This window comes from Mchenga conophoros, linkage group LG11 (genome assembly GCF_057382185.1).
Source record: "Mchenga conophoros isolate Kocher_MC1m ecotype Shallow Benthic linkage group LG11, M_conophoros_male_GT1.1, whole genome shotgun sequence".
NCBI lineage: Eukaryota > Metazoa > Chordata > Actinopteri > Cichliformes > Cichlidae > Mchenga > Mchenga conophoros.
The window spans coordinates 20,474,004-20,492,011 of NC_140536.1; the positions used below are offsets into that span (position 1 = coordinate 20,474,004).

The following is an 18,008-nucleotide window of genomic DNA, read 5'->3' on the forward strand; positions in this document are numbered from 1 at the left end:
TCCTTCCCGGTGCTCTGATTTAGCCGATGGTCCGCAGCGCTGTAATTTCTTGCCGTTCTGTTGTGCTCCTGCTCACCGTTCAAGCAGGACTCTCCAGCGGAACAAAAAAGGCCAGCCCCTCGCCCCCCTCAAAAAATCTGAAACTTCTTCTTTGCCATTGGAAAGTGTGAAGGAAGTGTTGACGAACTTGCTGTCACACCCCAGAGGTCGAAGGTGGAACTACACTGCAGATATGCAAATACAGCCAAATTATGTTTCACGTGTCAGAGACTGTGTGCTCAACGCTGAGGTTTAAAACTAATGATCACTCGTCTTAAAAAATACAGCCAACATATTCTGAGTACATTTTAAAGGTGCTACATCAGGGGTTTGATCAGTTTAATCTCAAAGGGGGAAGATCAGTAAAATTATCTATAATAACAACCTAGAGCATAATAACCTATATATCTGCTGGTGTAAAGAAGTTAAAGAACATTGTGAAACACATTTATTCTAACATTCTTTTATGAAACAGATGATTGAAAGTCAAAGAGTTCTCAACTTCAAGACCTTTCCATCACATGCATCAACCAAAGCAGAAAGTGGACCATTTGGCTTCGTCATGTTCACATTAACAGCTATTGCAGTTGTGCCATTAGCAATCTTGAAATATAACATTTAACCTTAATTGATAAACTTGTCAACCTACATGCTTGATATGTGAACACCAAGTCTTTCACTTGTCTTTTTTCATCCTCTTTTAGAAATTGTCGCAGATCAGTATTGCCAACTATACATTTGTCTTGGTTTATGTTTATTTTAGTAAAGGAAAGGGCTTAATGATTAATTTATTGATCTGTAATTACAAATTTTATTGCTGTTACATATTTGCTTTTTGAGGCATTAATAACCATATTTTAATCTAAGTCTTTAATCCAATATTTATATCTAAGTCTTTAATGCTTTCATGGCTTGCCTTTGTAAAAAAAAAAAAAAAAGAAAGAAGAAGAAGTAAAAGCACGAGAAAGAATACTTTATTTTTTAATAAATTACCATGGAGTTTTTATTCTTTCAGTCCTACATTGATTATTTTGTACAGGAAAAAAGAACAAATGTGCACATTTCCAATAAACTTTTGGGGCTAGAAATAAAGGAATGAATGAAAGGAATTGAACATTTGAATTCTTACAATACAATATTACAATAAGGGTTGATATATTTATGAGAATATCTAAAGAATTAAATGGGACAATGGATATTTATTATATTTTTTTTATTTTTATTTTTTTTATTATATTATTTTATTTTTATATATTTTTATATATATTATATTATAAAATATAATGGAAAACTGTTAAAAAAAACTGTTAAAAAAAAACCATTATATTTTTTCTCATGTCCCACACGTAGTTGGTTAGGTATGAAAATCACTTAGGGTAGTTCACCCATCCACATTAAGGGGACGGCTGTGGAGCGTGTGAGCAGCTTCAAGTTCCTGGGAGTCCACATCTCCGAGGAACTCACCTGGACGACCAACTGCTCCAAGCTGGTCAAGAAGGCTCACCAGCGCCTCTTCTTCTTGAGGACTCTGAGGAAGAACCACCTGTCCTCAGACATCCTAGTGAACTTCTATCACTGCACCATCGAGAGCATCCTGACCAACTGTATAACAGTCTGGTACGGGAACTGCTCTGCCTCGGACCGGAAGGCGTTGCAGAGGGTCGTGAAAACTGCCCAGCGCATCGCCGGAGCACCACTTCCTGCCATAAAAGACATCTACAGGAAGCGGTGTCTGAAAAGGGCTGGGAAAATCATCAAAGACCCCAGTCACCCATCACATGGACTCTTCACCCTCCTGCCCTCTGGGAGGCGCCACAGGAGCCTCCGGACTAAGACCACCAGGTACCGGAACAGCTTCTTCCCCACAGCTGTCAGACTCCTGAACTCTGCCTCCTGACATCTGACCCACGTTAAACTCATGGACTGAACATACACACACCCACAATGGACAACTGTACCCTCAAACACAATAATAACATGGACTGAACCACCACTCACAACCACCAGCACTTTATATAGCCTCTGTAGAAACTATCTACACCCTCACTTATCTTAACTGCACTACTGTATAGCTCTGTGTAAATAATCATTCTGTACTTTCAATAATCTTTAATCCTACAACTGTTTACAACTTGCATAGTTCCCATTTCTGTATAGCTGTATATCTCAGATTCTGTAAAGTTATTTATTTTATATTCTGTATAGTTTTTCATATTTATATCCTGTTCATATCCTGTACATAGCTTGTACTCACTACAGCCTGTACATACTTAGTTATAGAATATTCACAACATACTTCATACCGTGTACATTATAACATACCATAATAGACCCATTTCTGTAATATACTCACATATCTATATTATTGCTAATATATATTGTAATATATCTATATCACTAAAGCACTTCTGGATGGATGCAAACTGCATTTCGTTGCCCTGTACCTGTGCATGTGCAATGACAATAAAGTTGAATTCTATTCTATTCTATTCTAGTTGAAATTCAACATGCTGACATTTCAAATATATATTTTTTCCACTAATGACGTAAAACCTTGTTTTTAACTTGATCAATATAATAATGTAGCTGTATTATTATATCTGTAATATTGTATGAAAGTCTTGAATCACCACTCAATTTGTATGTTTTTCTATGAAAATGTGAAATAAGTGCAACAATTTATTGAAATGTGCACACACGCATGGAAATCCAGCCCTTTAGGCAATGGAAGAGTTTGTACAGGTTTATGAGCCTGATAGTTATAATTGGGTAGGACCACCTTTATTTTCCAACACAGCCTGAACTCTGTTAGGCAAATATTCATGTAATTTCTTTAGTAGACTTCAGGAATAGTTCTCCAAGCTTCTTAAAGGACATTTTGAAGCTCTTCTTAAGATGTTGGCTGCTTTTTGTTCTGTTCTCTGTCAAAATATTCCCACACTGCATGGTGGCTCAAAAGTAGAGAGTACTTTTCTGCATTCATAATTGCATCAATTTTGACAAGATCCCCAACACCACTGGTTGCAATGCAGCCTAAAACTATAGCCTGCACCAGCAGATAGCTGCAGACTGTTGTACTGCTCTCACGACCTCCTCAGTACTGACAGTAATTTGAACCAAACATTTTATAATTGGATTCATCGCTCCATAACATCTGTTTCCATCGATTTTCAGTCCACTTCTTATATAATATGGCACACCTCCGCCTTTTCTCACTGTTTCCATTCGTTAAGAATGGCTTCTTGACAGCCACCCTTCCACTGACACGATTGCTGATGAGGTCTCAGTGAACAGTAAATGGATCAGCTGAAGGGCAAGGTGCATCTCTCAGGTCCAGTGTCAGGTGTTTGTTGGATTTTTTCCTATTTATTATTGGATTATTATATTACAACCCCCCCCCCCCCCCCCCCCCCCCCACACACACACACACACACACACACACTCTCAAACCCCATTGATGTCTTTGGCTTTTTATGTTCGATTTAATATTTTTTTAAAAAGACATTAAAAAGATATTAAAAATAATAGATTTTAATTTACTTGTCATCCCTTAGTTCATATTGTGGTGTTTTTACTTCAGTAAACGTTGAGAAGACCACTTCCCTTTAGTTAAGGAAATCACAGTCAGTCCTTTGATTGAAGCGTAGCGTGCGTCCATCCGCATGATTCAAAAATCTACTAACTGCTGACAGGAAGTCGTCAGCACGCTCATACGTCACTTCACTCCAATACGGAAGAGGTCGTCATCGTTAAGGCTGTGAGTTGGAAGGTATGTGAAATGTGATAAAACGATCGCAGTTTGTGAGTAGAACAGCTCGTGCTTCAGTAGTTTGAATGAATGAAGCACTGTATGTGTTTCCTGGGCAACGAGGGCGCCCGTCAGTCCTTTTCCAGTCTCGCGGCGGTTTAGTTCCCTGCAGGTCTTGTGAGCCGGGCTTGCAGTTAACGGTGAAATCCATAAGTGGCTGCAAATGTAATGCAATATCTTCTAAAAATGGGACGTTAATGTGGGAACCAGATGCCTTCCCTTTCGTGAAAGCTTAAACTTGGTGAAGTTTTTTTTTTCTTCTGGAAGAGGGAGTGTGTGCGGTAGGAGTGCTCATTGAATTCCCCCCCCCAACCACCTTTTTATAAATAAACCTTTCTGTCTTTCGGCAGCACGGATATGTCGTGGATAAAAGAAGGCGAGTTGTCCCTGCTTGAAAAGATTTCTGCCAATATACTAAAGGTAAGCTGTACGTTATAAGTTGGCTGTCTTTTCCAGCCTCGCTTTTGTCGGTCTTCTGCCTTTCTGTGACTCAAATCAAATCACTTTTATTGTCACATCACATGTGCTGGTACACTGGTACAGCGCATACGAGTGAAATTCTTGTGTGCAGGCTTCACAAGCAACAGAGGTGTGCAATATATAAGAAAGGGAATCTGAGAATTATACGAATGCATATATGTATACCAAATATGTGTGCCTTGACAAAAATATCAAGTATGTCATTTCAGAGTATCTGGATAGAAAATAGAGTGACAAACTGAGCCATTTAGAAAACATCAAACTATTTATTTATTTGTTTGACAAGGTTAAGATTCAGAAAATACCATAAAGAAAAGCTTACAAATAATAATAATAATAATAATAATAGTTCTTAATTAAATATCTAGGGGCATGAGCTGGTGCTATTGTCTGTAACCCCTGAGGGGGCCACAGGGAATGACTTATTAGTTATCGTTCAAAATGCAAACATATTAGTTGATGGTGATGAGGGGGTTTTTTTTAATCTGGAAATTGCTATTTTATTTAAATTTGAAATGTTTCGAAAAAAAGTTGTACGTGACATTTTTGTGATAAGATATCAGCAGATATCTACATAGCATTAGACAGTGTTGGTCTTTTATGGATTACCGTAGATTGCATTAATGCTTTTTCTTCTGCATTTCTTTGGACTCTTTTGACTGTTGTCTTTCAGGCAGGACCCATGCCTAAACATGTGGCCTTCATCATGGATGGTAATCGACGTTTTGCACGTAAGAAAAACATGGAACGGCAGGAAGGACACATGCAGGGCTTCAACAAGCTGGCAGAGGTGAGTTTGGGGGTTTCGGCTATAGGAAATGCATGTCACATGGGCAGAAACAAATTGATGATGTGTGTCAAAATGCTTCGTCTTCTCCACACCAGACACTACGTTGGTGCAAGCATCTGAACATCCCAGAGGTGACGGTGTATGCCTTCAGCATTGAGAACTTCAAGCGCACCGAAGATGAGGTGGATGGTTTGATGGAGCTCGCCAGGCAGAAGTTTGAAAGGCTGCTGGAGGAACAGTGAGTTTCGAGCTGAGTTTTCCACTTTGCTTGTGGTCACAGTTTGTACATCATATGATTCATTGCTTCCTTAAAGTAAAGTTTAGAAAGAGTGACTTGCAGCGCTCAAGCATAAATCTGAAGTTAAAGTAAATGAGGGTCTGTACATGAGAAAACAATTTTAAACCAGTTTTGACGACCTGTTTCCAGCAGAGGCACGAGATCCTTGGAGTTCACCTTTAGGATGGGCTTGGATGGAAATCTGTTGTTATTTGTTTGTTTGTTACTTTTGGTTCAGACAGACACAACAACAGTGTTGACACAGAAACATTTACTAATGCAATGCATCAGACACTGAGTCAGATGCAGTGTGCTAATGGTGGGATGGCCAAGAGGAAGCAAGGGAGTCTGTTATTTCCACTGGTCTCTTCAATAGTGCTTACTTTTTCACTGTAGTGCAGTATGTCAAGCTCAGACTAGTCAACTAACGTGGATTCTCTTTTCATTTTACTCTGTGGTCATTGTGGTGCATGTACTATTTATTTATTAAGCAGCTGATGACTGCTGCAGATACATTTTCAAGCTAAGGTGGAGGCCTGTTAGTCTGCAAGCCATTTCTCTCTGTTTCCACACAAGTATGAAATATTTTACAGCTGACTTATTTCTTCACTTTGGAGAAATAAAACAAAGAGCTTGCTGACTAATCCATTGCTTAATATTGCCCTTTAGTCTGTATTTGTTGCACACAAGACTGTGGTATAAGTAGCTCACTTGTTCAAATGCCATGTTTTGCTCCTTTTTTTTTTTAAATCTGAGTAACCTGTCTAAAGAATTTAACACTGTAAAAAAAAAAAAAAATCCCCTTCTATTGGATGTTGTATTATGTCTATCAAAATTTGGACAAATTTGTTTATGAGGCTGCTGGCTGTTTATGATACAAGGTTATTATTTTTCGAACGATTGACATCCTTATGACAAACCACTTTTGCACAGTGCTGGACAGCAGACTCTTTCAAGTCCACTGTACACACTGAGTACTCAAAATTCTCCGGAGTCTCCTTTGTGTTTTTCTGGGTAGAAAATGCAGACAGACAACTTTCAGGATCCTGAGTAGTCTTTCTGTATATCCTGTTCATCTTAATGCTTTTCCTATAAATGTCTTTCGGTTTTGTTTTGCAGTGAAAATCTAGAGAAACATGGCGTTTGTATCCGAGTGCTGGGCGACTTGAATATGCTGCCACTTGACCTTCAACAGCTTATTGCCAAAGCCGTGTTCACAACCAGGAATCACAATAAGTATGCTTAGTAGCTTGTGTTTTTCATTGTGCATGATATCCTGTACATTAGAAGTGACCACAGCACCACAAATTCTTGTTTTGTAGGTGTTTTGTCAATGTGTGTTTTGCCTACACATCAAGATATGAAATCACCAATGCAGTCAGGGAAATGGCATGGGGAGTAGAGCAAGGCCTGATCAAAGGAAGGTAAACGAAACAGCAATGAGTTCATCTTGTCATCCTTTGTTAAATACTCTGTAGAAAGGTGTCCTGGAGAGCCATTGTGTTAACAAGCTGTTTGTGTTTCTGTGATGTGTAGTGATGTGTCGGAGGCATTGCTAAGTGAGTGTCTGTACAGCAATAACTCGCCAAATCCTGATTTGCTCATCCGCACCTCTGGAGAGGTGCGCCTCAGCGACTTCCTTCTTTGGCAGGTGAGAGTGAGATGGGTGTCATCAACAGCTAATAAAGTTCACCATACACGGTCCCAATCAAAAGTTTAATACCACTTGAAAAATGGCAAAAAATCATGTTTTGCATGGTTAGTTCTTAACAAGGTTCCAAGTAGAGCTTCAATATGCAACAAGAAGAAATGGGAGTGAGACACAACATTTTTTTTGAGCATGCAAATGATTGAAAACAACGCTTAAAATGAAACAGGCTGTTTTACAGTTGATCAAAAGTTTAGGACCACATGCCTTTAAAAGGCCAAATCTGTGCAAAAATGAGGATTCATTGTCATTTTCTGTGAGGTAGTCACACTGTCGTCACGTTCTGATGGCAAAGGCAAAAAGAACCCTTTCCCTTTTTGAACGTGGTCAAGTTGTTGAACTGCATAAGCAGGGTCTCTCACAGTGCGCCATCGCTGCTAAGGTGGGATGCAGTAAGACAGTCATTTGGAATTTCTTAAACGATCCTGAGGGTTATGAAACGCAAAGGTCAAGTGGAAGATGATCCCGATGGTTTCCAACATTACTGCCGTGACAAGAGGTGTTTTGGATGAAAACGCTTGCATCAAGCATACCGCAACAAATTTTTGCATTAATCAATAATAACGGTGAAGCTACTCATTGCTGAGTTCATATTTGGAACTTTGATTTCTGTTTTGAGGTAGTTTATGTTTTTTGGTTGTGTGGTTTTTGTTTTTGTTTTTTTTTTGAAGGTGTGGTCCTAAACTTGTGATCAGCTGTAAAACAGCCTGTTTCAGTTTAATCGCTGTTTTCAATTAGTTGCATGCTTAAAAAAAATGTTTTGTCTCACTCCCATTTCTTCTCGTTGTATGTTGAAGCTCTACTTGGAACCTTGTTAAGATCCAACCATGCAAAATATGATATTTTAGCCATTTTTCAAATGGTCTTAAACTTTTGATTGGGACCGCATTTCCCACAAACCTCATCTTCATTTAGACTGATTCTCTCCTATTGATCTCTAAGCAACTCTAACACTTACATCATATAAACTATCCAATCTTCCCTCAGCTCTTCAGTGAGGTGTTGTTGTTATAATTCATTTTAAAATTGTAAATATGATCAATTTATTTGGCTCCATACCACAGGGCTCTAAGGTGACTGCAGTTACTTACTACCTGTAAAGCATTCACTTAATCCAAATGTTTTAGCCACTTACAGGCCATCCTGGCCTTTATTTCAAATGCTCAAGAGTTCTTACAAATTAGTCATTTGCAATAATTTGCATAGGAATTGTTTGTTTGAACAATTCCAGTCAGGATGTCCCCAATTTGAGAATGTTGCAATATAAAGCCCATTGAAATGACTGTTGTTGCCAGCTGGTGCTGCATATATAAACTTGAATTGATTTACCCCTGAAGATAGGGCTGTTCTTCTATGAAACTATGAAAACAGCAAAGTAGGATTTCGATTTATGCTTGGTTGAGTCTTTAGGGATCATGATGATTTAGGAGCAGAGTTTTTCCTGGTTCCAAACGAAAATCTGAATACTGCTCAAGTATTGAGATGTACTACTTTATTTAATTTCTGGCCTTTTAATAAACATGTGTGTTTTATTCCAACCCCTTTTATCGCAGGAAAGGGCTTGATGAGTAATGGTTTTTTTTGTGAATTAAGAACAGAGTAACACTGGTGGTTGGACTTGTTTTGCAGGATGTATTGGTCATTCATGATGTTAACCTTCAAAGCTGTCTGTGAAAATAATCCAGCAAAACTGTCTGATGCCAAAAGAAACCAATCTGTGATGAGTGTTTCATTGTATGAGTACAGTTACAGTTTATATTTAATTCACTATCAGTGTTTTTATCTAGTGACCATCAGGGATGGTAAGTACTTGGGTTTTACAAGAAAAAAATAGTCTTGAACAGCTGAAACAGACTCCGAGAGAATTCTTTGTATCTCCTCTGACTTATCTTTCTATATATATCTTTAGTGATTTATTTGCACGTAAGATTTTCTTTCTACATTCCTTAAAGCCTGTGACAAGTCTCCCTTCCAGTTTGGGGGTGCAATCACTGAAAGACAGTATTAACCTAATGACTGGGTTACAGCACAAATTGTAAAAGCTTTATTTTGTTCTTCCAGTTTTTTCTCAGATACCCTGTAAACTTGTATTGGTTTTCGTGTGTGCTCTTTCTGCAGACCTCTCACTCCTGCCTAGTATTTCAGTCCGTTCTGTGGCCAGAGTACTCATTCTGGAACCTGTGTGAAGCCATTCTGCAGTATCAATTAAATCACAAATCCATCCAGGTAAGGATAATACTGAGACAGAATTAGGGTTTACTCACACTGTGTGAGCCACGCGGTGTGTCCGAGCGCATTTGACAAGAGTCATCACTCATGTTAGGTTAAGTAACTAGTTCAGGTTCACTCATGGAATTTCAGTCTTTTCCCAATTAAAGCTATCTCCATGAAAATCTGCATTTAGTGATGAATCTATAATGTGAGGGAACCCTGAGTCACAGCTTCCAAGAACTGCCCCAGTTAAACAAATGTGCTCTCCCAGAGTGATTTTCAAAAGCATGTGTGCACGTAAGAAAGAGGGAACGAACATGAGAAAGGAGTTTATTTGTTTAGACCAGGGATGTCAAACTCATTTTACATTGTGGGCCACATACAGCCCACTTTGATCCGAAGTAGGCTAGATCAGTGAAACTCACTATAAGAAAAAAGAAGTGCAGTCTCAACAGTATGTGTCAGTTTTTCATGTTTAGTTTGAATACTCCATAGCTTTTTGTCCCCAGAGTTGGAAGGGCTGTGTAGAGTGAGGCAGTCGAAGAATACGGTGTGTTTTTGGGGTCATCATGTTTGTTATTTTTGGCCTCCTTTATTTCCTTGCTGGGAAGGATCTAAATGTGACTAAAGGTCCTGTATAACTAGAATAATATTATTTAGAAGCAGCACAAAAATGTACTTTCAGATGTCTAATATAACTGAACCATACCGTTCTTTTGGTTTTGAACCTAATTGGACTTAGCTGTTTGGGTACTACTGTAGTTATGACCCCTGTCACCCACTGTCGGCCATGCTCTGCTTTTCATTAATGTGATGGCAGCTGACTGTGTCAGCTCCATGTTGCACCCTGGTCGCTGTTATGACTGACTCAAAGGCCGCAGCAAAGAAGAATAAAGAGAACAAATATTTATTTAACTTAATAGGAATAAATGTGTCAGTATCAGTGGCTTAAAGAGGTGTATGGACTTGTTGGCAAATATGTTCAAGTATAAGTGCAAACACAGGGAAGCAAGTGAGACACGGGGCATGGATACGGTGCATGATTATGACTGCATGTCTTCCCTGCATTTTTGTGAGTTCTTTGGAACAGAACTTCCAGCTGCTCCGCCCACCCCAAAGGGATCACTACAATGGAAAGATCCCCATGTTTGATTTGGCACAGAGGTTGCAATTTTTCTGATGAAACCCTCCATTTATCAGAGCTTTTGGACAAGCACTATGAGTATACTAGATTGTGACACGCTGGCACTTGGTTAGTTGTTTTGGAGAATCATAAGCAGCAATAAGCAGCTGTGTTATGCATCCCATATCTGAAAAGGGCTTATGTTTTGGCTGTGTGAGTTGCAGGTTCATCACTTGTTAACCGTAGCAATTAATGTAGATCAGTGTTACTTTGTGAAACAGTGTTGTTAAACAGGCAGAGAAAGATTAAAGTAACTCCTGTATCTATGTATATATTTAAATGTATGTCTAATTTGGTGTGTTTGTTATTACAGAAAGCTAGAGACCTCCATCGAGAGCATCAGGCTCTGCAGCAGCTAGAAGCAGATCGTGCTTGTGTAGCAGAGCTCTTGCAGCATCACAGCAATGGAAAGCCCATCGATAGCCAGAGAAGACAAGAGGCGCTACTACACTACACTTCCTGCCGGGAAGAACGAGTTCGAGACTTCCTAGAAGCACTGAAGCACAAAAGAGACTCTTTCTTTTCTGACTTATGCAGTGAATCCTTGTTGGCCTAAGAATACATAGAAAAACAAATCCTCTGAAGCGGGGACGAAGCCTCTCCTATGTCCTCTTCCCAAAAGGGCTTCTGTGGAAAAGGGAAGAGCAAGCAGTAACTGGGAGCGGTTTTATTTTGTTGCTGATTCATATAAGAGGGCAGTTTTACCCCTATGGGGCTGTAGAATAATCCTGCTATTTATGATTGTAGATTTAAAAACTCTAATAGGTGGAAATGACTGGTCAAGATGTAGTTAAATCATCGTATAAACTGTCAGTTAAATGCATGCCGTTGAACGGAAGGTCATTTTATGTGAGTGAAAGCCACGGATCCTGTGTTTCGGTTCCAAAACATTCGTCCACAGAACTTTTAAATTGTTGTTGAAGCATAAAGTGTTGTTTGTTGACTGTGATTTTGATTACATAACTATATTTTGACCAGCTTTCTGGAACAAAATAAAATGATTACTGTATGTCAGATATGATTAAATGATGTGAAATTCTCTGTTTTGTACTTACATACTACAAGTCTAAGCTTTTGTCTCCATTTGGCTTCCAAAATATGGTTATCTATTGTCTTAACTTGTGCAGTAAAAAAATATGTGTGTGGTCCATGCTGCTGATATATATGGACTCTCAGGGGGAAAACTGGTGATGGTGTTTTATTGGATTAACGAGTCGTTTTTGCAAGTAGATGACTTTCAGCACATAAAACTGTACCGATATAATTTCTGCTGCTACCTGTTGGAAGTATTGAGCCTTAAAGCTTATCAACTACTAATACGCTATGTATTGCAAAATTTTAAATAACTGCTTGTAATTGCTATTCTGCATCTCAGTTGGTGGTATAACACAAGCAAAGAACCACTTTTACTTTTTTCCAGCTGGATGTTTGTTGGGTTTTGTTTATTTGGGAAAAAATTGAAGAAAAAATGTCCCAATTTTATCCAAGAAGTCCTCAGTCTTTAAATCACAAACTCAAATGCAAGACATCTCTTCATCAAATCATCATATTTGGATCTTGTCCCTCCAGAGGAAACACTTCTAGGAACCAATTTTATTTAACTTGCATCATCTATACACTGACAGAAGAATTGATAAACTTTGGTAGAACTAGAAACACCATACTATAAACATACTGCCCCACAAAAATATGCTTATATACACATACATAGGTATAAGCATGAATTTATACTACTCATCAGGCATACAGTCCTGGAATATTCTGGAATATTACTACTAATGCACAGACATGTGAACAGTATTTTAGTGTTGAATAGGTATCCTACTTTTAGCTATTTAATATATAGTCAGATAGCTTAAAATCCACTAAACATCTACCAGTTACAAATTGTATATGTCTGTATTAGTATTTCTTCACACAACGCTTGGTTTGACCCTCAATCCCTCAGGTAATAATAATAATAACTAAATGTTGATTTTTGGTTTTACACAGGGCTAAAATTACAGTCTTACATGCCCAAGCCAAATAGACATTCATCCACCACAAGCTGACAGAAAGCACCATAGTCTAATCTTCACCCGCGACCGTATTTTGCCTCAAAGCTATGACATCAAACAACGTGATTGGTCAGTTGCAACGCGGGGATATTAGATACACCATAAAATTTGGTTCTGGCGGACTTTGTGAGCAAAAATTGTTCAGTTTATCCGATAGACGGTGAGAAAAGGTGCAACGACTTTGACGCGCCATTATCTGCGTATTTATTTTTTCGGTACAGCAGAACGAATCAGTCGTTCATACAGCGCCACCCCGCGACTATAATCCGTATTCCTTCAAGTTGCCGTCTGCCTTTTTAACAAATGGGAGGCGCCTCCAACCCACGTGACGCCTTTCTATCCAATGGCGAGATTCGAAACACAAAACTGGTTCAAACCGGTTTCGTTCTTATATTTCAGTGTATAAACTACAAGAACATTCGTTTGCATTATACATTCGCCATTTTCCGCTGTGCGCGCTTGGTTGGCGTCTGTTATCGCTTCGAAAAAAGCCATTTTCGCAGCTGTATTTTCCTGACGTTTTTCTTCGTTTCCCGCTGAGAACATGGGCAAAGCAAAGGTAAAAAAAACATGAATTTAAATTTAATTTAAGTCTGTGCACTGGAATCGTTTTCGTAGCATTAAGTTAACACAAGACTGCGCCTGATATTTCTGCTTAAGAAGAACGTCATCATCCCTAACAAGCGTTTTAGCAATGGCGGTCTGACAGTGGAGAGGAGCGCAAGCATCCTCCCACTCGTCGAAAACAAAAGTTGAAATTTTTGCTCATGGTTTTAAATTATTCTTATGAGTTAAACGCGCACAGTTGCGTGTATTTTTGTAAATTTTTTGTCTTCCAGCGCCAAACTCTGGTTAGTCCAGCCGTTGACATTGCGTTGTGCAAAATTTCTGACACCATCTTTTTTCCCCCCCTCTCTTTGGCAGTAGGCAGGGCACAAATCTTGCTGTTGTAAACGCAGTAACAAACTTTCGATATGGACAATGACTGTTTTTCTTTATTCTTTTTCTCAACCATGCTTGAATGCATAACTTGGGATCCAAATTAATGAAGATAAATATGAACTGCGCCGTTATCAAGCAATCAAAATAAGCTCGAACGCAGGCTGCAAATTTGAGGAAGGAGTTGGGGGAGGGGAGGTGGCGATTATTATTTTTTTTCCGCTCAGGTTTTGAATAATATGTGCCAGCCTGGTTCTTGCATCGTCGTTTGAAATGGGTTTGTTAACAGTAGTAAATATTTATTAAAAACGTCAAACGCGATTGGATTGCAGTTTGCAAGTGCGCAGCAGGAAAAAACGTATAAATACAAAAATAAGAATTTTTTTTTGCACATTTGTGTGCGTTTTATCGTATTTTCAACGCATTAATTTAAGGTGCAGTGAGTGGCCATACTATTAAAAAAATGCATATTTAACGATTTAAAATTAAATTATCACAACAGGGTGTTTTTCGATGAAAATCTCAGTCTCATCCGTGATTTTTTTTTTTTTTTTGTCTTCCTTGAAACCTCTCCAGGCATTCGTTGAGCTCCATTTGTCGTAGGTACAGATTAGTAAAGTAGTAATCTTATCAGTTTCCCAACAGCTGTCTGTAGGCGCGCACTGATACAAAACAAAGGAAGCTGTCAGGGCGCCAAGGCGGTGTCATGGTGACAGGACTGCCCAAATTTGAATTCAAATATGCGCGGGAAAGCTCTTTGTGAACTTGAAAAATCAAGAGCAGTGTTAAAAAAATGTAACATATATATTAGATCTTCTGTGAACATTTTTATATTAAAACAATGTAAAATAGTGCACACAGAAAATAAAAAAAACGTTTTGTGCTATTTAAATCTGTATTTATTATTATTATTATGTAGTTTTACTTTTCAGTTTGTAATGTTTTCCCCTTCCTTGTCTTACAGGCACCTGCTTCCTCTGAGGTTTGTCTAAAATGAATATATTTTTATATTGTGTTGATGCAGCAGTTGCATTTAGAATTTGTGGATAAATGCTTGTTTTTGATGTATCGTTTGTATGTTTTTTGCCACTGATATAATATATTTTGTGCCCTTATTTAGGATGATGAGTGTTGTCCTTAGTTAATATATTTATTCAAACTCTACTCCCATTTTCATCTCTTTTTTTTGCTTTTGTTTTAACTTACTTTTTGCAATTGCATACTCTTTAAAGGTCATGTATAAACACAGCTATTAATATTGATGCAAAATAAGACACTGTTTGTTTTAACTTTCACTTCCTTGTGGCTCTACAGCCTAAGAGAACCTCTGCACGGCTGGCATTAGTAAGTTCTTTTTAAACACAATTAAGCATTTTTAGATGTACTCAGTATATTTAATGTGCATTATCCTGTCGTTTTTGTTAAATGTTCACTATTTTTTGTAAGAAGCAACCACTTGAAATTGAAGTAGTCTATCATGTGTGTATTAAATTTAAATTTTACATTTTTTAAGAATATATTAAAGGTTCTCTTACACTCTTACCTAATGTGACATGAGGATGTAGCCCATGATCAAGAAGTTTATTAACTTGTAATAAGCTTTTATTACCTAGGATTTCACGGATCTATATTCTGTTATCTCAAACTGATTTAAATATCTTCTTTCTTGTCTTGTAGAAACCGAAACCTGCGGCAGTGGAGGCTAAGAAAAAGGCTGTTGCAAAGGTATTGAACCAAAATCTTGCACGCTTACTATGGGGGAACAGCTCTGTAAGATGTTTGCCACATGTTTGCTTGATTCATTTCTGTGATTAATTTGTTACTATCATTTTATTTTCTAGAGGGCACCCAAAACAAAGAAAGCCAAACCCGCTGAGAATGGGAGCACCAAGGCTGAGGTTTGTTTCTGTTACACTGCAAATTAATAAATGTTACATCAAACAGATGTTCTTATATTTTCCAGGTCGTTTCTCCTTTTTTATGTTATCTTAACTTATTTGCTTTAATTGTTCATGAGTTTAAAGATTAAATGAGTAAAAAAAGAACTAGATATTAAAAAAATGATGTGTGTGAGTTCTGGAAACCTGTGAGGCAGTTACTGTTTTATTTGTTCTCATAATGGATAAGTGTTGCAAGGACTCCTTTTAATGTAATCAATAAAATTAAGAATAAGTTGTCATGTGACTAAAACAATGCAGTTGACATTGCTGTTGGCATGTTTTTTGTTTTTCTGTCCGCAGGAGCCCAAGGCTGAAGCCACTGAAGCCAAATGAATAGTGGTTGATGTGCTCACTCTGTGTACTTGGTGATTGTACAGTTTTAAATAAGTATTTTTTACCAAGTTTTATATTACAAATGTCATTTATAGTTTTGTTTTTGGCTTGCACTTGATGTAACAAAATTTTGTTTTCACATTCATATCCATTTTATATCAATTTTAAAAACGGATACCGTCCATATCCTGTAGTCGTGGCATTTTTTTTAGTTTGTCTAATCCAGATTTGTTTTAAACTTCTAAACAACAGATGTAACAGCTTTTCCAACAAGTTGGATTTTGAATCTAATTGTAAACATAAGGCAGCTAAAGCATAAAATCTTGCAGGAGAATATGAATTTGCCGCTTATCTCCTTGTAGTTTAATGTTGAACTAATAAAATTATTGCTTTCCAAATGTTTTAAAAACATTGTATGTTGATGTAAAATGCCACAGACAAAAAAAAGAATACTGTTATTAGGTCAAAAAAAATGTTTAAGTTTGATGCGTCCCAAAAAAATGGCTGATGTGAACCCAGTCATCTGATAAAAACTTCTGTTAAGTTATGTTTCTGCTTTTCTGACTCCAATGGTTGATCTTAATGTTCTTGAATAAAAATTTTCAAAATGTCCTTTTTGGGGTCACTGTTGAAATGGAAATCCTCGATGAAGGAGCAGAAAAATGGAAATGCTGCGACACGACGTTTGAAAAGGTGATGCAGCGACCTTGAAAAGGTTTCATCATAAACAAACTGCAGGCTCCACCATTTTGGCAGGACATCCATTTTAGTTTACATCCATGGGGTCTCGTCCCTACTTGTGACTGCTTGGGTATTGCTGTTAGGCTTGGCTTTCTATTTTCAACAGGCTAGTTAATTTTCACACTTCTCTATGTGGAAATGTTACTGGTATAATTTGTAATTTAATATAAATTGTTACTAAATTATCACCCAAGGACTGGCACTTAAAGGTTTTAAATATTTATTTAAGGTTGTCATGTAAATGAAATTTTAAGCAGCTGCTAGTGTTTTTTTTTGTACCTGTTTTGGGTATATTTAAACTTGTTAGCACTATAATGAGAGAAAAAATAAACCTTAAGACAAGGTGATCTCATTGCATTAACCATTAAAATACGCAAAGTGTGACGTGTAAATGTTTATTGGTAACTTGAGCAATCATTAATGTAGAGCGCTAGAAAAATATTTTATTCAAGTGGAAGTTATCTCACAAAAGCCTGCAACGCCTTAAAGCTATACACTAAATGCCACATTTGATCACCACCTTAAACACAACTATATTACTGTCACCTAAAAACTACATAAACTTAAAGAATACAAAATTTGCCACTTAAGTCCGATAAACAAAAATAATCAGTGTATAGTCACAGATTCATTTATGAAATTATTGCATTTACCTTCAACCTTAAAAGTACCTTTTAATTTTGTTTGTTTTTAGCTTGTTCTTTGCTCTTCCACATTTTGTATTGGAGTGAGTTTTAATTTTCACTTCAATTGGAATATTTTACATAACATAACTACTGGATGTTGATGCTTCAGGGGTTTACACCTCTGGATATCCTCATCACTGTCTTTGCTCCATAGCACCAGCAGGAGTCAGTGCCACATCACCACAGAGAGATGAGGTGCATATCGTTGTTCCTGCGGGGGTCTCCCTCTCCTTTGGCCTATACAGCTCCTGAACTCGGTCAAACATGACGCATTATTGAGGGTGCTGACGTATCTCTGAGGATGTCATCCCTTTTTTTAGGCTAGTGTATTAGTGCTTCTATACAGACAAAGCAGCAAATGATAATAATATTCAGATATGGTGCAGGTTTAATCTTTCTTTCTTTTTCTTTCTTTCATTCTCAACAAGCAATATAGAGCAAGGCAAAAGTACAGTTGATTTTATTAGTTTCAATTATTACAAAAATATGTGTAACAGGATTACCACACTTTTCAGAGTAATGCTCAGTATTCATTGTTGAATACAAATCTGTACAAAATACTGGCTTTTGATCTGAGAGACAGATGTTTTCATGGAAAATGGAAGGCTGCTCATCTACATCCTATGCGGTGTATTAATGTTTATGCCATGCATCAATTTATTATTATTATTTTAGTCATCTTCTCTAAAGAGATATGCTGTGTTACAGTGACTTGCAAAAGTATTTGGCCCCCTTGAACTTTCCCACATTTTGTCACATTTCAGCCACAAACATGAATCAATTTCATTGGAATTGGAATTCCACGTGAAAGACCAA

General features: G+C 37.6%; 1 protein-coding gene and 1 long non-coding RNA gene across 4 annotated transcripts; both read left to right on the forward strand.

Moving 5' to 3' along the window:
- Positions 1-3,741: 3,741 nt before the first annotated feature.
- dhdds (dehydrodolichyl diphosphate synthase) lies at positions 3,742-11,537 on the forward strand. Of its 3 annotated transcripts, none has more exons than XM_085291410.1 (9): positions 3,742-3,808; positions 4,198-4,267; positions 5,001-5,117; positions 5,213-5,355; positions 6,514-6,630; positions 6,717-6,818; positions 6,931-7,045; positions 9,221-9,328; positions 10,810-11,537. In XM_085291410.1, the coding sequence occupies exons 2-9, from the start codon at positions 4,205-4,207 to the stop codon at positions 11,050-11,052; spliced, it is 1,008 nt and encodes a 335-aa protein (XP_085147536.1). In that variant the 5' UTR covers positions 3,742-3,808; positions 4,198-4,204; the 3' UTR covers positions 11,053-11,537. The 3 variants fall into 3 exon arrangements, with proteins under 3 accessions (XP_085147536.1, XP_085147538.1, XP_085147537.1); XM_085291412.1 differs by having other exon boundaries at positions 3,774-3,796; XM_085291411.1 differs by lacking the exon at positions 3,742-3,808 and adding an exon at positions 3,833-4,088.
- Positions 11,538-12,911: 1,374 nt separating this feature from the next.
- LOC146563990 (uncharacterized) lies at positions 12,912-16,377 on the forward strand. The gene is made up of 6 exons (XR_014894388.1): positions 12,912-13,112; positions 14,457-14,474; positions 14,807-14,836; positions 15,170-15,217; positions 15,334-15,390; positions 15,733-16,377. It is a non-coding gene; the product is annotated as an uncharacterized LOC146563990 (long non-coding RNA).
- Positions 16,378-18,008: the final 1,631 nt, after the last annotated feature.